We start from the raw sequence: 26,305 nt of genomic DNA, 5'->3' as shown, positions 1-26,305 counted from the left end.
TGATGTGGCATGTTTTTTTTTTTATTTCTCTCTTTAACCGTACAACTGCATCTTATTTTTCCCATTGGTAGGCTCGTGTAAACCAGAACAATATATTGGTATTTTATCAAAACACCAAGTCATTCATATATATTATATATTTATATATAATTTATATGTATATTAATTCAAGACATGTTTTATTTGATGAGTAAGATCAATATTAAAGTTTTACAATTGGTAAAGTACATTCCAAAAAAGTTAACTCAAAAAGTTAATTTTTAAAACAGGAATTTTTGTTTTCAGTGAATTATTATTATATTATTATTTTTATTATTATTATCATCATCATCAAACTTGATAAGTTATTTTTTGTGGCAGGAATTTAAAAACGGTAATGCATAAAAACAGAAAATATACAAGATCAAGAACATTTTGTATTAGATACACAAAAGTACGTGGACATTTTTCCTTAATTATGTCTATTTTTAACTACGTTCTCTAAAGATATAATTTATCTAATTAAATCAGAACCATATTTCAGTTTTTCATTCATTTTTTTCAGTACTGAAAACCAATCTTGTGGAAAACTATTACACCTAGATGGGTAATTTGTTTTAAAACGTAGAAACCGATCGAATACCACATCTTACTTGTTTGTGCCGTGTGGCATTGTACCATTTAGTGCAAAACAATAAAAATGTTTTCTGGACCTCAAGCGAGAGCTAGACAGCTATTGTTTGTGCAGAGAGATTGGAATTATTTTCCCTGAGGTCCAAACTGTAATGAGCATTTCGTTTGTTGTTTTTTTATTTCTAAGTGGCAGGAGAGAAGACCTGCAATCAGGAACTTTCAACTATTCTGTATAAAACATCACCCTTAGAACCGGGCGAAAAACATTACTACAGAATGCCAACTTGTTAAAACCAAGTTGAGGATGCATTTCACACTCTGTACACATTAAACAATTACTGGCACTTTAAGTACAATGATTGATTTCCAAATCGTTAAGATCTACTTTGAAATGCTACGGATTATATATTCTTGCTGAAATACATTCATTTCAGAACACTAAAACATACTTTAACACAACCTCAACCACTTTTTTTTTTTGTTATGAAATAGACAAGAAAAGGTTTAAATATACATATATATTTTTTTTCTTTTAAATTAAAGTGCAGATTACTTGTTATGATCATTTGTATGTATTACAGTGATTCAAATATTGTCAATGTGTTACAGGGAATTTCACTCTAAATATTAATAATAATAGTATTAATGTCGATTTTAATTGTAAAAACAACTTATATGTGCCACATTTTTTTGTACTGTTTTAAACAACTGCACAGTAATTTGTACAGGAAAACAACTGTACAGTAATTTGCACCAGAAATTCCCTGCCAACAACTAAATATTCTTGCACTTCTTTTTTTTGTTTTTAATTTGAGGTTTATGAAAATTACCCCAAAAGCGTAACTGGTTCAGTGGCTTTTCTGAGGCTCAAACTGCGAAGTCGACGTTGAGCAATTTTGGATTCGCTTGGAGGAGAAAGCCCAAATATTGGGGATGGACTGCATGATGGAGGTGTGGGAGTACCGGGAAGTAACAGATCTTCTTCTTCGACACGGTGGGGTCTTAATTCCATGCTGTATGCTAAGTGACGTAAAACGAGACGTTTCATAGCATTGGCACTTTCTGCAAAAGCTGCCAAATCTTTGGCACTGTTGTTTCTGTATGTAAAAATTGAGTTTTTAATATAAATCTACTATAAATTAAGATAGGATATTAAAAAGAAATTACCTGCGTATGATGCTGGGCGTTTCCAGACGTGTGGTTGGACCACCGTGTGAAATCCATGGATGATTGAGAACCATTTCTGCTGTATATCTCTGGCTGGCATCTTTCACTAGTAGATGTCTTATTAAATCTTTTGCTTCTTCAGAAATGTATGCCCATTCTCTTTCAGGAAAATAGTATGCACCATCTTGTATACATGTAAACAACATATCCTGGAATTTGTTATAGAAAAAAATAATAATAAAAATAGTTTAATATGAAGCTAAAATTAGCAATATTTTCCAGATATAATCATTCACTTTTTTTTTTTTTAATGATTTATAAAAGAGGGTTTTTGAATGAATAAACAGAAATGTTGTCCTTCAAATCAAGCATTCAGAGTTCAAGAATTACTCAGAAGATGATTAATTCTGAGATATTTTATTGAAATGCATTTTGAATCTGAATTCTTGCTGATCCCTCTTCAATGACTGTACAACCTGCAATAAGGCACTATTGCAGATTGTACAGTCATTGAAGAGGGATCAGCAAGAATTCAGATTCAAAATGCATTTCAATAAAATATCTCAGAATTAATCATCTTCTGAGTAATTCTTGAACTCTGAATGCTTGATTTGAAGGACAACATTTCTGTTTATTCATTCAAAAACCCTTTTAAGTGGTTATAAAGTGTATAAAAATAGTATTGAATCAAAAAATAAGTGTTTTTGTGATAAATAAAAGACAATCTTAAAATATAATATAATTGTTCTTCATAGGATCTTGACAAATCATTCATCATAAATAATCAAAAATCGGTTAATGTTACCCTAGGTCACAAAATGGCGGCGGCTGGATTTTTTCCCCATCCTGGCGACCGCGGTGGGGAAAAATTTTTTCCCTAGAGTCGTGACGTCGACGCCTTGGAGAATTTTTCCCTGTTCGGTTTCATACCTAAGTTCGACGTTGGCGAGTGTCCTGTAACCTCGAAACGGCGACTTTCATGTGTGTAAATTTGGGACGGTAGAGGGAGCCTTTTCGTGACGTCGTGCGAGAGTAATATCGGCGGGTAATTCGTAGTGGTTTTACGAACGAATATGCAAAATGCTTGATCTGTGATGTGAATTCTGTTCATTTCGATTCAATTTTATGCAAATTGCCTACCAGTTGGAAACGCCTGCTGCTGTGTTACAGTTCGGTTGAACAGTCGTATTTCTTTTCATAACGATTTATCGGTTTCGCATTAACTATTAGCGGTTAATATTTGTTATTATTACTTCCTGTATTTGTAAGTATTCCTATTTCTTTTATTGCAATATTTCGCTAAGCGTTAGAAAAACCTGTAATTAGAAATTAAGGAAAGGCTTTGTTTTTTTTTTACCTACATCCCAACCTCCCCTCTTTTAGTTTATTACAAATTGTTCGGAAATGAGTGATTTAGTCGATTTGCTTTCCAACGACGAATTTTGGTCGAAATGCACTTGCCGTGATTTTTACAAGTTGATGGAAGGCGAATTTTTGGAGTTAGGTGTACCTCCTCTTATCGATAGCGCATTTAAATTTGCTGCGAAATTAGGAATACAGCCGACCGAGGCCATTTGCATTTATTGTGATTCCCTATGCAAATTATACTACCGGAGTAATAGAGAAAGCTGTTTCCTGCGATGCACGAAGTGCCGTACAATGACTTCAGCCTTCGAAGGTACATTTAAAAGTAAATTTGGTCGCATTTCCTGGGGTAGCATTCTGTCGTTTATATGGAACTATCTTTGTCTGGAATGTACTGCGACGACCTCTGCGATTGCGGCAGGCATATCTAGAAAGGCGGGTGTCGATTGGTCCAATCACATAAGGTTGGTAATGCTTATTGCTATGAGTAATATGTCATCATTTAAAATCGGAGGGCCAAATAAAACAGTGGAGATTGACGAGACTGTCATATGTAAGAGAAAGTACGAGAGAGGGCGTATATTAAAGAGCACGAAATGGGTGGTTGGCGGAATCTGCCAGGAAGACAAGAATTGCTTCGTATGTCAGGTTAACGACAGATCAGAAAATACTTTGAATTGGATCGTGTATAAATACGTAAATTCAGGCAGCACTATAATAACGGACGAATGGAAAGGATACATGCATATTGACGACATCGAAGGGGTAGCAGTCGAACATAGAACAGTAAATCATTCGAAAAATTTCGTCGATCCCAAAACAGGAGATCATACTCAGAATATCGAACGCCTCTGGGGCTATTTAAAAAACAAGAAACACCTGCCAAAACACTATACTAGTGATCTATCTGACTCGTACATGTACTTGTTTATGTATAAGAAATTCTTGAATTGGCCCTCCAGGAAACCAGGCGAGAGATTTCAAATTTTTGCTCAACACTTACGCAACATATATCCTGGCAGTGGAAAAGTGCCGATTTGGCGCGAGCCCGAAACCGTTCCTTCGGCGCCCGCGGCGATTACGAAGCAGAAAGGAAACAAGAAACAAGAAGAAGGGAAAGATGTCAAAAAGCAGGAAAGTGCTTCCACATCAAAAGAAGGAAAACGTCAATCGACCAATAAAACAGCGGCCGAAGGAAAAAGAACAGGGAAGAAAAGAAATGCACCGAAAGAAAATCTGGAGGTTAGCGAAACCGGGAAAAACTTGGATCGGACAGGAAAGAAACAAAGGAAGAAGTAGCCAACGTTCATCAGAAAGTAAGTAAAAAATTACTTTTTCGCTTTTTTTAATTTGTTACATTTCGGTTAAAATCCGCATATATTGTCGAGCTATTCAAGATGGCGGCCGGTCACGTGGCCATCTTGAATCGAGGGAAAAATTTTTTCCCCGTCGCAGTCTCCAACGTAGGGAAAAAATCCAGCCGCCGCCATTTTGTGACCTAAGGTAACATTAACCCAAAAATCTTATCAAGATCATATTTTAAATTTATTTAATTTAAAATATGCGCTCTCAATCTCAAATTAGTAGTGTCTTGCCTCTGTAAATCACACTTTTCCTGATAACAACAGTGTCACACTGGTCATCTATGTAATTCCGTTCCGTGAAAAGTTTTTCAATTGAAATCACAATCAGGACTTCCTGCTCCTAAGCTTTCCATATCTGGTCTCAAATTTCATCTAACTAACACTTCTCAAGATTAAGGAAGGACAGAAACAGACGGCAGTGGAAATTTATAAATCTATAATTTACCTAATGTCTCCTTTTAGTGACAAAGTATTTAGTAATTAATTAAATATACTCACAGAAAAGTAGCCCAATGTTATCTGGGCGTTGTTTGGCTTTACAAATTTATCAGGTTTTACAATGTTTGTTTAACATAAAATCATCTTAAATACCGCATTTTCTTGCATATAAGATGAGATTTTTATCCACTTTTTACTGCTTCAAAAACCTAGGTCGTCCTATATGCACAAGCAAAGAATTCATTTCGTTTTGTATAATTTTTGTAAACTAGTATTTGCATTTTTTCCAGATTCTCACCTTTTGATGTTTAAAAACAAAAGTATTTTATCTGGGTCATTTGAATCGTTCTTGTGTATTGTCAGGAGTAAAGATGAATAGGAATAGAAAAAGCAAAGCTTTTGAATTGAATTCCAAAATTACACGGGAGCCCGATATAAGTTTTAATTCATTCCCACGTGAAAACAGATGATTATTTGGAAATTAGAATTAGAAGAAACTCATAAGTAATTGACGAAGAGTGAATTTGACTGTTAAGTATTGGCAAAAAAAAGGTTCCTGGTTGTCCGGCTATACGTGAACAAATTATGTTGTCAATTTTACAAGATTTTTCCTTAAAGTTTAAAATGCCAGTAATTTTTGTGGGGCAAATCAAATGCACATAAATGCACACAATTTTATTTGTAATTAAATGAAATAAAATTATAAGTTTTTTTAATAAATCTAATTTTCTTTATTTTGATCTTTAAAGTTACACCTCATCCTACATGCAGGATCATCTTATATTTGAGTAAATACGGTAGTTTTAATTACGAGCTGGATGATTCCAACAAAACTGTATAAGTGAATGTCCTAAATATTCTTTTCTGAGCAAAAATGTCAAAGTGATAAATTTTATATTGTGATAGGATCTATTTAAAAATAAGATTAAATTGTCAATGATGTAAGAATCTCTCAATTGATATCAAGCAGTTTTAATAGAATATTTAGACACACGGTATATTATGTTCAATCTACTATTTCTGATCATGAAGGAAGAAAATATTTTTTTGACATTTTTTTGTTTTAAATATGATCTATTCATGTAATAACTGAAGTAAAATATGAAATATACTAGATGAGTCTGGCATTGCTTGGGAAAAAAAACAGCAGCAGCAAAGATTAAGATTATTTCTTACTTTTAATCCTTCTATTATATTATAACCTTTGTAAATATAAATTAAATTTTATGTAAGAGTTTATCACACTGAGTGACCAAAAATAACCTTTGTAGTTATATAAATTAAATACTATGATATAACAAACAGTAAAACGAAAACTATATAAAGAGTTTGATTATTTCAGCCTACCATAGTCACGTTTATCACAATACTCAGATGATATGGAAGGGCATAATTTCGTTGGTTAAGTAGTCAGGAATTGAAATTTTTCAGATACATTTTTTTCTAATGTTAACTCTAAGAAACTGTACCATTCACACCTGAATGTCTAATGGTAATCTGCCAACTAATCAAATTTCCCAAAAAATGGACCAAATATTTAAACTTGGCAGCCTCAAAAACTGCTTAAAACATTTTGTGCTTGCCAGTAACCTTGTATTATGTAATTTTCCTATTTGAATACCACCATACTGCTGGTTCTATAAAAAGAAGGGACTGTTGTAAAAGGGGGTCAAAGTAATTTGAGTCCTCTCTTCCGGGGAGGTCAACAACTACTAATTAATACCAGTATTAATATTTGAAATGTGATCTGTGTTAGACAGGTTGTGATGGCCTCACACATGACTGAAGTTGCTTACCTTAACGAGACCAGACATGGAAATCTTAATAGAAAGAGGACCAGATTAACTATATACAAACTTCTGATTTGTACCACGAGTCATGTTATTTCAATTCAAAAATTTTCCCTGAATGGAGTTAGATAAATAACTGGCATGACTCTCTTGCTAATAGGAAAAGTATGATATACAGGGACAAAACACTACTACACTCCATGTAGGAACTTGCTGAAATGTGTTATCTGTCATGGTAAAGGTATAATAGCACATCTATTATGTACTATATCATTGTTGCAGTAATTCAGTGAATATAACATATATTTTTATAAATTATAATCTTTAAGTATAATTAACAAAATAATTGACTAAATAATTTTGCAAAATTTTTTCCAATAGATGACACTGCGTGTAAAGCCAGCAATTGAGTGTAGACAGAAATTAATTGATATATGAACCATTCATAAGCCAAATCGATTAACTCAACATTTTGAATTTTTTAAAATTTTAGTGTGAAAGCATTTGATATATTCTTAACTTTTTATATTCATAATAAGTTTTCCTAATAATAAGGATCAATACCACTTAATGACAATTTAAATGGCCATAAAAAAAAATGTTATTTATTTCAGAAGCCAATCTAATTAACTCCATACTGCAACTCTAATCTGCCAGCACACAGTACGATTGCAATACTATAGTGTGCGCTGATCAGTGCTTTGTAGATAACGATAAATTATTTAATGTTATCTCATCACAAACAGTAAGTAAAAGAAATTAGTCAGTTACAGTCCAACTTTCACTATTGGTGAAAAAGGATAACATGGCTTGAAGATATAAAAGGAGTGACTTGAGGACAAGGGGTTGTTGAAAGTCCGCCGATCCTGCTTCCTTTTTTTGACACGAGTGCTTTATCGCTGACTGCTTCATCCATCTTTCATCTCTTGATCGCCATTCTAATCCTGTTGCTGGTTCCCGAACCTGACAAGCCGACAAATTCCCTCCAGTGATCCAGTTCAAAAGACACCAGAAACAAAAAGACAGACATTACCACCTCTACGATCTTCGATCGACATGACAATCAAGCCGTCGATCAAGGTATTTTGCTTCGCGTGTAACATTATAAGCTCTCTCTCTCTTGATCAAGAATCCATTAACCTCAGATGACGCTATATAGCTATAGACAATTTAACTTGCTATTAGAAGGCTAAATAGAACTCTTTGTTACCTTGTGTATACGTGTAAATATTTATATAAATAAACTGGTATTTTCCGTTCTAATTACGTTGTAGTGTGCACTTCTTCCAATCTGCTCTCAACACCCCTCCAGCGTGAATCCGACTGCCCGTGCACGTGATCATTCTCACGAATTTCGAATTTGCAGCCACAATGGTTTCTGTGTCTATCCTAGAAGACACAGTGGTGTCAGTCCTGACAAGGTACTAAAGAGGTGCTGACCCTCTGATCACACATATCTATGCTATCTTATACATTTTATTTGTTGTTAAATAAAAGCTACATGTACATACACATTCTACAATGTTTATTTGAATTTATATTTTACAAGGAATTTTAAAAAAGAATGTATTATTTTGTCACTTTTCTCCACTTTGTTTTATGGAGTTAATCGATTTGGCAAGTGAGCAGCATATATAGAAATCCAATCGATAGATTATGTCATACATCCCACCCTAAGTTAGGAGTATTTGAACCTAACTGCCGAGTTTTGTAGCAATTGGTCGAATGGCCTAGGAGTGTACAGCAAACAAACAAACCATACATACATCCTCATATATATAGATGCTTTGGTAAAAGTGCAAGAGACAAAGTTGTAACCACAGCCAAACTTTATCATATTTGAAAAAGATTAAATGATATGATTATTTTGAACAGGCTCTACAAAGCCAAATGATTATTAGCATTTGTAAAATAAGCTCAGTGATATCTACATAATTCTATAAATTACAAACTACAAAAGTGATAGGCAATTGATTGGCTTATCCATCAAGACAATTGGCCAAGTAGTAAAATTATATCATGATTGCTAGATATTATCCTTTTCTAATTCCAAATTCCCAAAATATTTCAAAACAAAGATTTATGAAAACCTCAAACAAAATGTGACAGTTCTCTTTTAAAATCATTTTAGAAATTGAGAAGCTTTGAGCAAAGAAATGTTAGTAAGAATACACACACAAGGAGATGCTTACTTCAAAAAAGACTAGTCATTCATCTTAAGTTTATTTTTAGTTTCACAGTTCAGTATGGATACTTTTTGATCAGATTTCATGTTTGTCTAATAATTTAATTATAATTATTTTTTGGTACTTAAATTCAGAATTATATTTTTTAACAATTAATTAAATTGATTACTTACATTTTCTTAATTATTAATTATAAAATTATTATAAAATTTAAAATTTTCTAAACTCTTGTTTTTATCATAAAAACACATATATGATTGCTTTGTAGATAAAATCTATTCAAATAAATTACATTTGGTATTAACTGTATTAAACTTGGCACTATTTCTATGTTGCTTAAACCTTTGTGGAATATCAGCTGCAACTGATTTGATCATGTCTGTCTATTTATAATGAAAACTATCATTAGTACTTAAAATATACATCATTTTCCCAGAAGTCTTGTTTTTGTATTCTGGTATAAAAAAAACTATATTAACAAAAACTATACAATTTCACATATATATATAACTATACAATAGTTACGAATGAGAAATAAACAGCAGAATATGTTTTTATGATATTACAAAATTTGTACAAAATTTAAGAGCTAGAAAATTATTATTAAATAATTCTAAAATCATTACATCAGAGTAAAACAGGAATTGGAGAAGACTATCTACTTTAATATCTTTAAAATAATAATCACACATTTGCTATCATTAGCACTTCATTTATATCAAATGATAATTAGCCTGATAATTTGTTTAATTAAAAGATTTTAGAAATTTTTTTAGAGAGTGTCAACAGCTGCTTTCTTCCTCAAACCAGATTGTCTATTTATTTATCATAAATACATTTTATATACTAATAAAATAATCCAAGTATGTGTGGATTAATTTTCTTATCAGCTTATATTTTATGACTCTTCAATGGGGTCAATTTCAAATCTTCATTGTACGATGAAAATTTTTGACGAGTATGCATTTTTGAAATTCAATTTAAAATAGTTTAAAGATCATTAAAAATCTAAGTACAGAAATTACAAGTGTTAAATAGAATTTAACATTAAAAAATTAAGAGGAGTCTTGAATTTAATCAAAGTGATTAATACTAAAGAATTACCAATATTTATGAACATATATGAAATTCTGTATAATTAAAAAAAAATCTATATGTATAAAGCTTTGAACTAACCTGACAGGACTGACAAAATTCTCCCCTCTCCCATCCACAATCACTTCCACATCGACCATAAAATGGGGGATATCCACAAAGCAATATGTACCTGTAAAATTATTAATATAAATGATTAAAAAACTGAATTGTTCGCTATCTTCATAAAAATATCAAATATAAAATATGAAAAAGTTGCACTAAATAATGTTAGTTACTTGAAAATTAACATTTTTGCTTTTCTACTCATTTAACAGGATTCTTATTAGATGAAAAATTATTAGATGAGACTTCAATATCTTTATTTGAAAAGACAGATCTGCAATATTGCAATATATATTATAATTAGGAATTTTGCAGATGCAATATATTTGACAACCATGCATATATCTATATGACTTCAAATAGCAAAATTCTTGGCTAATAAATGATTTTAAAATACTAGTTCTACTGAAATGGTCTAGATTATTATTAAAATTACTTCAAATGAAATAATTAACAAAAACTATACAATTTCAGTATAATATTGATTTAAAACATGATGATGATTAATTTTTTTATGGACACATCAATTTGCAATGTATATAAACATCTGAAATGAATGCAACTAAGAAAACATTGAAGAAAACTGGAAAAACTGACTAATAAAACTGAACATTTAATCATGTTATTGCATGTATCATTGAAAAGAAAATATATTTGAATTAGAAATCAGTTTTAAATTGAACAATTTGTTGAAATGAATAAAATGAAGATATAAGAAACTGCATTAGAAAAATTTTTAATGCAACAATGTCAAATTATGCAATGATGAAAATAATTTTAATTTATATGAATGCATTCGTTTTACAGATTTTTCAGTTTGCCATAAGATTGTCTTTTAAGATGCATCAAAAAATATGATTTGGACATCATTTCATCTGCTGATTAAGTATTCTTTAAGAATGACAGAAAATTTACATGTTCTTAAAAACAGACTACTATAATCAGCTTAAATCTATATGGGATAGTTTATAGAATAATAGAGTTTCAAACTGCCATGTTTATACTATGTTGCAATGAATTTAAAATAACATAACCAAATCCTATTAAAACAACAAACCTGTGAAAATAAACATCAATTAAACATATGATTGTAGTTGGTTAAGTAAACTATCAATAGCAATTTTTTTTTCTTAACATTAATGAATATTATAGATTTAACAATGATCTTACACATTCAATTAATGCCAAAAAAAAGATGTGGACTGTGATGTAGGTAATTTTTTGTCCATCTCTAATATGTAATTGCTTGATATTTTCATAAAAATAGCTTATATTTTATATTTATTTTGACACGAAAGAAAAAACAAAAATTTTAAATGAATGGAAATAGATTGCAATCCAAAAATTGTGTCTTTTATTAGAAATAGCTTAATGTTAAAAAACAAAATGTTCTTTGTATAAGAGAATGTTAAATGTAATGTCATAATAATAACATCATCATCATTCTTCCAAAACACTATGCAGCACCGGAAACCAACACTACATCTCAGGGTTAGTAACACTTCCATACAAACAAACCAAATATTCATTAAATGAAATTTTTCAAGGAAATTCCTTTAGTCCTCTCTGGTTCTGCTTAGCCCTGAACCCATTATCCAACATGTTAAACAACACGCAATATGGATACAATATCAGATATAAAAAAACAACAGAGTTTACACTGTCACATCTTGTGTACTGTACATGGATGGCATAAAACTTTATGCATCCACACAAAAACAACTTTATCAACTCCTACAAATCACACATTCATACACCAAGGACATACAAATGGAGTTTGACCTAGACAAATGCAAAACACTTCACATAGAATAAGGAATCCTGAAGAAATAAGATTTTGCACTTGGAAATGGGGATGTTATTGAATCCATGGAAGAGGGTGAGTTCTACAAGTATTTAAGGTTCCAACAGGCCAAACTATCAGCACAAATGAAGCAAAGATTAATTAAAGAATATCAAAGTAGGTTAAATGCTATTCTCAGAACACACAGTTAAAGCAATAAACACATATGTCATCCCAGTACTCACATATTCTTTTGGAGTTATACATTGGACTCACACAGATCTTGAACTCCAAACAAAAACAAAAACAACACTTACTTAGCATAAACAACATCATCCTAAATCCGCCATAGAAAGACTAACCCTTACACGTAAAGATAGCGGACATGGCCCGATTGACATAGTTAACCTTCACTACAAACAAATACAGTCACTGCGAGAGTTTTTCCACAGAAAACAAGAAACATCACAGTTACATAAAGCAGTAACTCTAGCAGACTCGAATAACGCACCATTAAACTTACACTCACAACATATGGACACGACACAACATATAAAAAGCAAAGATACCATTAAGCAATCGTGGGTTCAGAAGGCACTCTATGGCAGACATCCCTATAACCTGGCCCAGAACTTTGTTGACAAAACTGCGTCAAACAGCTGGTTAGATCAGGAACGCCTCTTTGGGGAGATGAAAGGATTCATGATTGCCACACAGGATTAGGTCATAAATACTAAAAACTACAGAAAACACACACTCAAAGATACGACACTCACAAATGACACACAAAATGTCACATCATGCCAGAAATTATACAACACATCACTTCCGGTTGCAAGCTCTTGGCACAGATAGATTATTTACATAGACATAATTAAGTAGCAAATATTAAGAGCTTGCAAAGAAAAACAAATTAGTAGATATCCGTGAACCATACTACAAATACATTCCACAGACAGTATTGGAAAACAACACGTACAAAATGTACGACAGAGCCAAAATCACAGATAAAACAATTTACCACAACAGACCAGATATCATGCTCATTGACAAACAAATAAAATCACATACATTATAGACATATCCATTCCAAACACATGCAAATATACAAAACACATGCACTGAAAAAGTCAGCAAGTACACAGAACTCGCCCAGGAAATAAGGCATCTGTGGAGGATGAATAGGGTGCTTATTATACCTGTTGTTCTCTCCTCTACATGTGTCATACCACACACACTACACAAAAGCCTGGGAACATTACAATTGAATAGAAACACATACATCACACTACAGAAGGCCACTATATTAAATACATGTCATATTGTAAGGAAATTCCTGAATACAGACACACACTGATACACTTCTTTAATTTTTGTTTTGGTTACTATGCCTCGACTTTGGTCTGGCATAGTACACAGCCACTGGTGTTAACCGAGTATATCTCACTTAATCCAACATAATAATAATTGTGGACTGTATTACAGTACTTATATACTAGATATAGAAGTGATTAAAATGATAGATATTTTAGTTAATATGTTATTAAATTTTAAATTAATACACAAGTGCAGCTTTTGTTATAAGTGAGTATCAAAAATATTGAAAACAATTAAACAATAGAATTTATATTTTTATAAGTTTATTATAATCAGCTTAAAGTTGAAGTATTTTTCCTCTTCAAATACAAGGTAAGTAAAGTATCTTGAGGGATTAGAGAGTAAAGAGAAATTAAACATTTAGTTCTTGTATTTAGTAAAATTAGTATATTTTTAGATTATTTATAACTCTTCTAAATTCTTGGTAAGTTTTGAAATCAATATACTTACATAATTACCCCTAAACTCCATAAATCACAACGTTTATCATAGGTGGTTGCTTCTCCAATAAATGCTTCTACCACTTCTGGTGCCATAAATTCTGCTGATCCCACCTATCAGTTGAAATACATGATAAAATCAAATACCTTATAATCTCAAATTAAATTCACAAAAAAATTTAATCTTATCTAAAATAATTTCTTGCAGTTCAGAATATGTACTAAAATGGTGTATATATATAGATTAAGATTAAAAAAGTTTTATAAGTAATTATTATAAAAATGGTAACAGTTTAAGGACTTGATTAAAATAATTTTTAAAATGTTTTTAAAACATTTATTTCACCTCAGTAACATCTGAAATATCAAAAAGCATTTCATATTTAATTGTTTAAAAGATATTTAAACTAATTTAATAAAAAAGAAAATTTAAATGCCTTACAATAATGAAATAAAGAAGAAAAATTATTGTTGCTGGGCAAACTGTCATATATATTTCAAAATAAGCTTTTAAATAAAACAACATATGCTTGAAAAATTAATAATCTATATTTTTTTTTTATTTGTAATAAACAAGAAAATTATATTGTGCAGGACACTTTTTTTTTATAAGTATGCACAGTAACAACACCACAATTACACATTAAATAAAAAAAAAATTAAATTTGTTCATCAGATATATGTAGACTTAATACTGCAAATAATAATACCAGTAGGTTGATTGTATAAAAATTTTTAAAAACTAAGTTAAAGCGAAGATTCTGTGTTAAATACAAATAAATTTAAAATTTATTTATCATAATCACTACTCACACTTCATATAATTATTATCTATGTTTTTGTTAATTTGAATTCTTTACTTTTTAAAAATTCTACATTTAATATATTTTTATTGCCATAATTGAAGAAAGTACTAGCTTTTATTTAAATGAAATATGTATTAACATAAAAATCCAGCTGATATAATTTTAAAATACTCACAGGTGTTTGTAATTCTGGTGTACTGACAGGAGTTGTGCTGTTAAATACTATACCACTGCCCAAATCAAAATCACAAATTTTTACTGGACAGACCTAAAAATATTAATATAAAAAAATGTTAAACATTTATACATCAAAAAGATTTATGTAAATTAAAACTATTCATTGAATTTTAGTAAAAAAAAATTATTATTAATTTTTAATAATTATTCACAACACACAAAACTTTTCCTGAATTTAACCAACAAGCAAATTTTCATAATTGTAAGAAGTCCTCTAACCTGATTTTCACTAAAGCAAAGAATGTTTTCTGGTTTTAAATCACGATGTGCAATTCCTAATGAAAAAAAAAACTTTAGTATGCATTCGAAATTTTTTAATAATTGAACAACAAAGTTAAAAAAAAAATACCTTTATGATGTAAAAATTTTAATGCATTAGCAATATCTCTAATAATAGTACTTGCTTCATTTTCAGTAAAATGGACTCTCTTTTGAATGTGTGCTAATAATGGGCCTATTCATAAAAAAATTTAATAAAAAACTAATTCTTTTTGATTTACTTTTTATTTTGTATAAACTTTAACCTACCTCCATTGACCTTCTCAAACACCAAGTAAAACCTAGAAGAAAAATTGAAATGTAAGATGTAATACATATAACACTATCGTGACTTGTTGAAAATTTTTTCAAGTTTTAATTCTTCTTTAAACAAAAGTTTTAATTAACTGGATAATTTTTACAAGTAAATAACTTTAATTAATTTCATATTTAAGTAAATATTTTAATGTTGGAAAATTTCCAATAATTTAGGATAGTGATTTATCAATAAACCAATGTACTATAGATTTCTCAGAAGTGCTATAAAATTCAAAAAATAATTTTGAAATAATAATAAAAAGAAATAATAAATATTATTTGTATTTATTAGTATTTTTTTAATATAAAAAAAAAGACATTACTATTTTCACTGTTTCTTTATACATATAAGAGCATCTTTGGTGCAAACTGGCTTGGCTTGCTGCCAAAATTACTTGCAAGCCATTAGCTCAAAAAGATTGAAATACACTTAAGGATTTCCATTTCATGAACCGTGCATTTGAATTTAATATCTACAGATACTAATAATTTTTGAACACAAAATTTTATGAAGTAAAAAAAAAATTTAAGTATTTCATAGAAATTTTCATTAAAATATCAAAATTATTAATTATTAAAAATTCTTTTACTAATGAGAAACCCATTTAGTATAATTATATAAATTATAAAAATGTCACAACATTTAGTAATGAAAATTTAAATAAACTACTACCAAATCTTATTCTAACATCATTTATCACTGTTATCAAAACTTTTGCAAATTTAATTTTAAGATTAATATACCTGTCTTGTTCTTCAAAAAATTCTATCAGTTGAATAATGTTCTGGTGACCTTGACAATGATGGAATGTCTCTACTTCACGAAATACTCTTGATCGACTATGACCTGGTTCTTTTTCAATTATCTTAATGGAAAAATTTTAATGCTTTTGAATGTGTTAAAATTAAAATAACAACTCAATGTAATTATATCATAGTTTTTAATTAATTACTTTGGAAATTAATACTTATATAAATTATCGTGTATAATTTCAGAACATATTTTTTTTATAATTAATTTATACAAATATGTAAGCTATCTATGATTGTTAGCCTTTGCCTATTTCTGCAGAAATATATTAATTTACTTATTTAACATGAAAATCAATAAAAATTAGAAACTAACAATTTTTGATTTTAAAATTATCTTGTTTTATTCAAGCTTTGTACAGTACAATCTTAGTATATGTACATATTTATATATTTTTATGTATACATTAATATTCAATCTATAACAAAAATATTCTTCTTTGTTAACAATACCTTTTTTATATAATTTAAATATATGTAATAAAGTTTTTTCTGGTAATTTAAGCAAATTGTAATTACAATACATTTTTTTATAGAAATTTTTATGATTTATACTTAACTATAATTGGTCAATTTATGATCATATATAAAAAAACTATGCTTAAATTTATTCTCTTTTAACTAATTATATAGGTTACAAGCAACTGAACAGTTTATTTTGAAAATGGAAAGGAATAGTTTGTTTTATACCAAATTATATTTAAGAATTACATATATAATTTTTTAAACTTTTTTAAAAGCATAAAGTTTAAAACTCAATAAAAAAATACAAACAGAATTAGTAAGACGAAAAAAACAAATACGCAAGAAAATCTTATCAACATCAAATATTTAACAACAATTTATAGATTAGAATATAGTAATTATTCTGTGTAATTTAGTTTATAAATTTATGTATAATCACAGACAAAAATAAAAGGATTAAGATTTTCTTAAATGTTTTTAAAATCATTAAAATTGAAACTTTAAACTTTTTGTTTATAATAATTTTCAAATGTATTTTTTAAAAATATCTAGACACTGCTTAAGTGAAAATCTTGTATCAAAATTCATGGAAAATTTTTTTTTTTATTTTAAACCACTGACAGTTTAACAATAAAAAGAATTGATATAAAGGAAAGATAATTACAGATAAATATCACAGATTGAAAGAAATCAAAAATAAATCCTACACAAGGAAAAAAAAAGTTTTCCAAAGTGGCTTTGAGGTCAACCCAGCCTACTATTCAACATGAAAATAGCAATCATCAGGAAATAATGTAGATTTTGGGTACAACTCTCTTTGATTATAGTTGTTGCTTGATAACTGGGTCAACACTCCAGGCAATATCAAATCATTGTAAAATTTACGGGAAAAAGATAAATCTGAAATTTTCCAAACCACCTAAATTACATATTCCGATTCTAATAATTATGACTCAACATTGGTAATGAAAGCATGCATTCACTTTTCATTTTTCAGAAATATAGCAGCTCATGTTTTACTGAAATTTAGATCTGAAATACTTTCTACATAAAAATTTTTAAAATATTTTAATTGTCTTCATTGTATATTAAAAATCTTTTTAAATACAGGAAATCAACAAATATCTATAAAGTCAAAATATTTAAAACAAACATCCCTTTCTGTATAAAATGTTAATAAAATAAAATTTATACTATCTTGAAATATTATATCATTTAAATTTGGTCATATTTCAGAATATTACATCATTTTTCATATTAATACTTTATTCTAGTAATAAATAAATAATGTAAGTTAAACAAAAAAGTCAAAAAAATAGTAAAAATATTCTTTTCTATAAGAAAAATATGATTAGTAATGTGAAAAGAAAATTATTTTTATAATTTTGCTAGAAAATCATTATATAGATATTAATTATTACTGATGATAATATAAAGTTATAAATGTATTTATAACTTTATACTACCAGTAATTATACCAGTAATAATTAATTATATATGAAGTTATAAATTTCTTAAATAAAAGATTATAATAATTAAATAAAATTAAATTTTGTAACTTATGTAATAATTGTTAGATTTAGATAATTTTTATTAATTTAACAATTATTACATAAAAATAATTTAATAAATTCAGGTTTTAAATATAACTACCATAAATAATCACCTGACACCATTTTAAAAATGAAAACATTTATTAAAATTATTACCAATAGAGAAAAGTTATTAAAGAAACAATTATGTAATTTTGTAGTCATAACTACTGTAACTAATAACTTACATTACAAATTTATTAAAAGCAATATAATAATTAAAAATACTATATACCTTTACAGCATATTCTTTCTCGGTATAAACATTAATACAAGTTCTTACAGATGCATATGCACCTTCACCAAGTATCTCTTCTGTTAACCTGTACAAGTCTATAAAAATAACAATCATTTAAAAAAGAACACAGATATTATTTCTATTTTCACCAAGTTAAAATGTAATTAAAGCTAATTAATAATTAATCTAAATAAAAAAGCCATATTGTAATTACATGGATCAGTGAAATAAGTTTTAATTTTAAATCTGTTAATGCATTAAGAAATATATACTAAAATAAAGTTATAAAAATCGAGTTCTGAAAAAACTATTTTAAACAAAATTTTTTATTAATTGTAAATCAGTAATAATGCATTACCCGAAAAATCACTGCAAGCCAAACTAGATCCTGTCCGTTTTTTCTTTCTTCTTCGCTTCCGCTGCTGGTCTTGTGAAGGCTTTGGTGTTTCAATGGGCTGGCTGCATGCATTTGTAGATGTTTGCAGAACATCTGGCACATCACCTAAAATGATTCTAAAATGAAATATTTGCAAAAAAAGAAAAAAAAGGGCTTTAATTAAATAAAGCAGTAGTTTTGTTAGTCAGAATCTAGCTATTAACTGGCATATTTTCAAATGGCTAATATAATAATTCTCTAGAAATTGGAAAGAGTTTCAAATGCCTTGGAAATGTAGAATATTTTTTTGCCAGATTTAAAATCTGTTTGTTTGTCTTAGGAAATTGGGATGTAACCATTCTGTCAACCTTCATTTATTCCAGTTAAATAAATTATGAAAAGTTTAATCCTTTTATGATGCCAGATTCTAAATACCATTTAGAACAATGAGAAACTGATTAGAATATATTGGATAGTTGCATGCCACCAATATAACAAAGCTTTCAATAAATTTAAAAAAAGAAAAAACCTTATTTAAACAAACAGGATATTGATTTAGTATCACCCAGATTTTTATTTACAAATTATTTGGCTTGTAAATAGAATCTGAAGCAATGCTATACCAAAATAGTGTTTATTTTTAACAAACATCAATCTCAATCAAAAAATTTTATATCCATTTTTAACAAATGACATACAAAAACAAATTTTATTTTTAGCACAAAATAAGCTTCTTTCATGGACTTATTATTTGTAAATGCAGTAGTAAAAACAAGGCTGTAAAATCTGTAAATTAGTTACTTTTTAAACAGTTGATACAATGGAAAGTAATCATAAATGACCTTTTCTCTTACTGCAAAAAAATATTAAAAAGCTTGCAAAAAAATTAGGAAGTAAATTTATTTAAGTGTGTCATTGCCATAAGATTTAAAAATTCTAATGATAAAGCAAAATTACACATTTTAATTTGACTGTAATCAAAAGAAAAAGATTTAAAAACTAATGTTAAGTGGTAATTTAAATACTGATAAGTTAAGTAAAACCAGTATTTGAGTTTTTAAAAATAAAATATTTTAATAAAATTTATTACTTCATTTTGAAGGGAAATTTGCATTTTAAGAACATTAAATTGCAAGTAATTTTGCCTTTTATTTTGTACTTATTACATTAGAACAAATTCAATAAAATGAAATAAAACAGTGAAATTTTTTCCATATTTTAATTTCCGAAATGTAGCAATCAAAATGCTTGATTATATTTTGCAAAAATCATTTCATCTGTATCAAGCCAAATAGTAAAAAATTTGCATAAGAAAACAATGACATCAAAATATTTTGAGAACAATTGGAGTGATTACATTACTATTTTCAATATTAACAACACAATAAAACATAACAATAAACTTAACAAGCAGACTACCATAGTCAATTCAATTTAAAATATAAAAGTAAATTGTATTTATACACTTAAAAATCAATTATCCATATGTAATGTTTGTTTATATTATTTAAACAGACTTTCATGCAGTTAATATATGTAAGTCTAATAACAACATGATCAATTTTTGAAAGCAAGTGGAGTGGAGTGGATGTCCTTATGATGACTCACATTGTTATAGTGATACTCACTCTATTTACTAAACCAGCAACTATCATTTCAAAATCAATTTATTTATTTAAAAATGACATTTGCAAACAAATGAAAGATAGACATGCAATAGACATATAATTATACCAAACTGATCTTTTAGATTATTAAAGTCAGTTATCCAAGAAATATCTTACTTCATATTATATATGAAATTTTATTGCATATCAAGAATTTTATGTAGTACATACATACAATAACACATCCCTAGATTGTAAATGTGATCAAAAATAAAGACAACTATATAAAGAATAAGAAAAAACAAGCTATTACTTATTGACATTGTCACAATGAGGAGCTGCCAGTTTTAATTATATTTTAATTTAAAAATATGCTTTCCATATCTGCTCTCTATTTTCATCTACCTAACTCCCTTTGAGATTAACAAATAACAATGGGAATGTATAGCCCAATTATAATTTTCATTACAAAAAACGAAAATTTTTATAAAAATAATCACTAAATTATCTTAGTTAATCTATTAAGTCATTTTTAAAAAAAGCTATATTATTTAAATCAGCATTTTCTGATTATCAGTAATGATTCTATTATTATATTATTTTTTAAAATAATGAAATTTATGTTACTGTATTATGTACCGTACTTAAATTTGTGAGTAAAATTTTGCAAAAACTAATTATCTGAACTGACATATTTATCAAGATTTAGATTAAAATATAAATCAGATTTTTAAACTTTTATTTCTGTATTGATTTGTATTCACTGAAGTCATTTTTGTTTTTGATATAAATTAAATTCTAAATTGTAAATTTCTGGAATAAATTTCTACAGAAATCTCATGAAGCGATCATTACAAAAACTACTTTTTTTTAAAATAAAGTTTAGAAACATGCTGGTAAATTTTCCTTAATTATATTAGTTGTTTTGTATTTAAAATTATTATGATAATATTTAAAAAGCTTATTTAAAAAAAACCATAAATGCAAAACATTAAGAGAAAAGAACATTAAAAATGCAGCAGCTGTAACAAAACTATCTTAAACAGATCTAAAAAAATATATAGACCTAGATACAGAAGAGCAAAATAATTCGAGAATAATGGAGCAGTTTCTCTGTGCCTGCAGGGCATTGTTTTTTTCGCACGTAAAATTTAATCTTTGCCCCACTATTAAGCAAACAACATTTAGCACATATTAATTATACTTAATTATACTAATAGTGTTTTTCTTATCTAATTTTTAAATATATATAGAGTTGTTTTGAGATGCCCAAAACTTTGCATTAAATTATAAAAATCTTCATTGGATTGCACTGAACTAAGTATTTTTGCTGCAAATCAGACAGTAAGAGCAATTACATATCATACAGTCAGACATTTTGATTTAAAACACAACCTAAATTACATATTGCAACTTAAGTAATAAATTAACCAACAGCAAAAACATTTCTTTACTGTTCACATAGAATTTACATCACATCATTTGCAATAAATAGATAATAATTTGCATCACCAATGTTGTATTTTTATTGCTTTAAAATATAAAACCTGCAAAATTAATACAAACAATTAATGCAAAATTCCTTGACACAATTAGAAATAAATTTAAAAAAAAAACTGAACAAACTTGATAAGTAAACAGATTACACAAATTAAAACTAGTAATACCGCATTAATGTTGATTATATAAAATGGTTTTAAGATAAAAGTAAAACCAATTTCATTTACTATTTTTAATCGGATCACTAAAACAATCATTGACTGTCATCCAAAATTTTACTTCATTTGACTTTTATGAAAGTTATCAGGCTAACAAAGGTGAGGCAAGTTGTTGGCCAAAAAGTTCGTTGTCCTGTTTTTAACCCAAAAATACAGAATTTAAATTCACCAAGACAGACTTGTTTTAATTGCTCTAAATAGTAACAAATGAAACTTCAACATTAATTAAATCAAAGCTATCATTACTGTTTATCCATTTCAGATTTAATCTATTAAAATCTTATCTAAAAAATGATTTTTTAAAATATTCAAACTGATAATTAAGCAATAATAAAATCAAATTTATTACTAATTGAATTAAAAATTTAAATACATCAACAAAATTTCATTCTACTGATTTCTATTAAGAGTTTAGCTGATTATATAAAATAACTTTAATATAATACTTTACCAAAAGGTGTAGATTATATCTGCAAGATTGAATAGTAGTCAAAATAATTTATATATTATAGAAATATTTAAAGTTTATGTTCACTTTTTTTGTTTTCAAATCAAAATTACTTAATGGTTAGAAATTAAAGAAAGTTAGAAATTGCAAAATTTATTTAAAATTTACTTCACAATAAATGAAGTAAACTAACATTTAATGTAACAAATTTTTGAAATTATCACTGAAATATTCATATTAAAAATATAAAAATGTGTTGAAAATTTGGTAATTTTAAAAATCAATTAAGTAAAAATTGTTACAAATGTCAGTTAAATTTATCTCCATAACTGTAAAATGTCAATAAGAAAACACTTTGAATCCAAGATTCTATTAAAAAAAAAAATATATTTAATTACTTTAACTGATTTTACAAGATACTTTTTATGATTTGATGTAAATATTTAGGATAGAAATATTCATAAATATTTCTTTAAACTGTATATAATGTTGAATAAATTTAAATACCATATTCATATTACACAATTATAATGAAACAACAAATAATTTCAAACAAAAATAAAATAATTAGTCCAATAGCTTGCATTATTATTACAATTATAAATAAAGAAAAAGTTAATACAGATGACACAAATGGAAAGCACATGCATGAAATGTATTGTGTTGCTTATTTAATGCCTGTTTTAATCTATAGAAATTGAAAGTAAGATTGTGATCTTATGTTTGAAACAAAAGCAATACCTATGTGTTATAAATATAGAGAAGTTTTTCTGTTCGGACAGTCTACATATCCGTAAAAAAAGTGGACTTACAGAATAAAAAAAAAATTAATTAGAATAACATATATATTGCCGTTGTTTATTATTAAACAGAAGTGAAATGCTGCCCTGCAATTCTCTCCTAACCGATATTTGACATCCGTGCTCAGTTAATATAGAAGTCAGATTCGAATCACGCAATGTACTGGTGGAAAACGGAATACGTGCGACTTGTCTCCAGAGGACACGTTCGACTTGTTTTCTTGACACGAGGTCAAGGTTGAAGATTTAGACAGGGATACAATATTAGAAAAAAAAAAAAACACTTTTTACACCAAGGCAAAAGACCCGATTTAACATTTTAAAGAGCAGTTAACCAAGCGTTTGTGCGAGATGTCGAAACAACAGCGAAAGAAGTTTGCCAACGGCGCAGATTGCACGAAGGAAAAAAAAAATCGAAAGCAAAAAGTAAAAGATATGGCTCGAGACCAAGTACGATTTCCTGGAAAAGTAAAAACTGATGACTACTTCCCGCGGGTAAATAATAGAAACCTTCAGGGTAATCCAAACATTATATAAAACGAAAACCGAACGGTTTCTAAAAATTCAGCTCAACACAGACAAGCTCTTTCAAAATAACCAAGTTCTCCTTGTCACGTGAATCGGTATTTAGGTCAGCATCCGCCATAGTTGGAGTCAGCGCAGTTAAGGGTAAAAGTCCCACGTACGATTTCTAACAATGAACGATTCGTGCGTGCCCGAAACAGTTTAAAAACCTCCGAAAAGGCGGCGATTTTACTAACCTATATATAGGTGCCACGGAAGGAAAAAAAAATCAGTAATTATGTATAAGTACAGAGTACAGAAAACAGGAATCAATTCTCCCAGTCAATAGTGAGTCATATTTACTAACATTTATTAGCATGAATGCGCCATGACAGTGAATTCGAAGCAGATCGTTAAGCTTCTGACAGTTTAACACGTATGACACATATACGACGAGGAAGTTTTTTTTTGTTTCTTTCGTTTTCTTTAATTTAAAAGCCACAAATTACATCTGCGCCTTTAAAATTTCCTCCAAGATGTCATTTTCATTCGTGGCACATCGGAATAATCGAACAAAACAGCTGTTTCGCATCTATCAATCGATTTTTATATGTATTGTAAAGGTCCATCCAGTTTTACACTATCCTTCCCGGCCTCAGCAATGTCGATTGATTGAACCAGTACATTGCTGGGTCACTTCCATTCCTCATTGGGGGTTGGTACAGGTTTGATTCGCCATCTCTACATTTAAATAACGCTAACAACTGATCGGAAGAGTCGATGTTTAGCCCTTCTAACATTTTTCTTTCCCCCTTTTTTTAACGGACACCTTAGCTTGGTGATTCGTTAAGATGCTAGAGATAGTTTCCTAGCGTAGCGAATCTCCGGATATCGTATATGGGGCTCAAAATGGGATGGGGTTTTTAAACAGCGAGCAGAGGCTTCCTTAGGGATTCTTGTCATGATCGACTTAAATTTTTTTTCTTTTACTTCCTATCTCCTATGTGGAATTTAATATTTTAAATAATCAGTCAACTATCATCAGAAATTGAAGATTAAAAACTACTGATGATCGCTCGTCCTCTATAGATAAAATGTTTCCGAGTGTTTCAGATTTTCCCCCCTCTCCCACTCCTTAGGCAAACGATCTCGGATGTTACTAGTTTTATTTATGAATATAAATGACATTTTAAAACAAAAAAAGTAAACTTATAAATTGCGTTTTAACATAATTTAAACCAAAATCAAATCGATATACTATATATATATATATATATATATATATTTCTCCCTCCAGTTTTCTCAGTTAAGGAAACATGCAAGTTTAATCAACTCTCTTTTTTCGTGACATTCAGAAAAACTAAAAAGGATTCACAAAAAATCGCAATAAATTGCGATTTTTTTAAGGATTCGGGAAACGTCATTAAGAAAATTATAGAAAAATTTTGGCTTTCTTTAACAAAACTGCCATTTTAATTAGATTAAATAGAAGACGATCGTCTCTAATTTCAAATCAATCAAGATCTAAAATAATGAAATAAACGAATAAATTAGCTATTATAAATAACTTAATTATAGAAATAAGTTTTTTTTAAATTTCGCAATAAAAATATTGCAACATAGTTTTTTAGAGGTTAAATATATAATATACACTATACTTGTATAAGACAATAACATTATTGACACACAAAAACAGTGACATCAGACAATTTACATAGACGGGACGTTAACTGTTGACAAGATAAGAACACAAGAAAAAAAGGAGATAAAAGTGGAAGAAATTTATTTCTAGCTCAGAACACATTAGTAAGGGACAATGAATGTTTTGTATTCCACTTACTTGCAGTGAGGATGCCTGAGTCTGGTGTACCGACGGGTGAGTCATTCGGTGAATCCAGCAGCAGGATAGGCGAGAGTGGACCATTTGGGGATCGACGGATCAAACCAGCCTCGGTACTTGCCAGGAACACTTCCTGTTTCATTGTCGAAGAAATTTCCAGTTAGCTTCGGCTACTTACAAATAAGACGGCGTATACAACACTCTTTTATATGTATTGTTTTGAATTCAAATAATTTTGATAGCTAAAATTTAGTGATCCGAATTTTTTTTATTCATTTTAAAATTTTTTATATGGACCAAAAGATAAACCGAGCTAATGCTAGAACTTCTATCAACCAAAACAAAGCAAGGCTTCCAGCCAGCTGTAAGCCTAAAGAGCACAGCCGGTTAGAGCTGATGCCCCTACTTTAACAACACACGCCTTGCCTTTCTTTCACATTAGCCACACTCTGCAACCCACACCCGTCTCTGCCTTTAAATACCCAGCGTGTCGAATGCGCGACGTGTATGCGCGACGTTTCCGTCACGTGATATTTATAAATACTGCACCTTTTGACGTCATAGAT

General features: G+C 28.7%; 1 protein-coding gene across 1 annotated transcript; it reads right to left on the bottom strand.

Moving 5' to 3' along the window:
• On the bottom strand, window positions 1-26,206 carry Lk6 (Lk6 kinase). The gene is made up of 12 exons (XM_067281618.1): window positions 25,740-26,206; window positions 18,805-18,948; window positions 18,444-18,541; window positions 16,086-16,207; window positions 15,294-15,325; window positions 15,115-15,219; window positions 14,985-15,040; window positions 14,704-14,796; window positions 13,733-13,836; window positions 10,099-10,189; window positions 1,780-1,988; window positions 1-1,709 (listed from the first exon to the last, which is right to left on the bottom strand). Exons 1-12 carry the CDS (start codon window positions 25,879-25,881, stop codon window positions 1,439-1,441), a joined length of 1,467 nt encoding a protein of 488 aa, XP_067137719.1. The 5' UTR covers window positions 25,882-26,206; the 3' UTR covers window positions 1-1,438.
• Window positions 26,207-26,305: the final 99 nt, after the last annotated feature.

This window comes from Centruroides vittatus, unplaced genomic scaffold (assembly GCF_030686945.1).
Source record: "Centruroides vittatus isolate TY-2023 unplaced genomic scaffold, ASM3068694v2 contig_923, whole genome shotgun sequence".
Lineage (NCBI taxonomy): Eukaryota > Metazoa > Arthropoda > Arachnida > Scorpiones > Buthidae > Centruroides > Centruroides vittatus.
Note: the sequence above shows the minus strand (reverse complement) of the source record. Positions and strands in the feature narration are given on the sequence as shown.

Excerpts from the sequence above, each read along its gene's own strand:
- Lk6 (XM_067281618.1), bottom strand. The coding sequence starts at position 25,881 with ATGAAACAGGAAGTGTTCCTGGCAAGTACCGAGGCTGGTTTGATCCGT. Across the intron at positions 10,190-13,732 it reads TGGAGTTTAGGGGTAATTAT|GTACATATTGCTTTGTGGAT; the intron begins GTAAGTATATTG and ends ATAATTTTACAG. Across the intron at positions 1,710-1,779 it reads ACGCCCAGCATCATACGCAG|AAACAACAGTGCCAAAGATT; the intron begins GTAATTTCTTTT and ends TTTTACATACAG.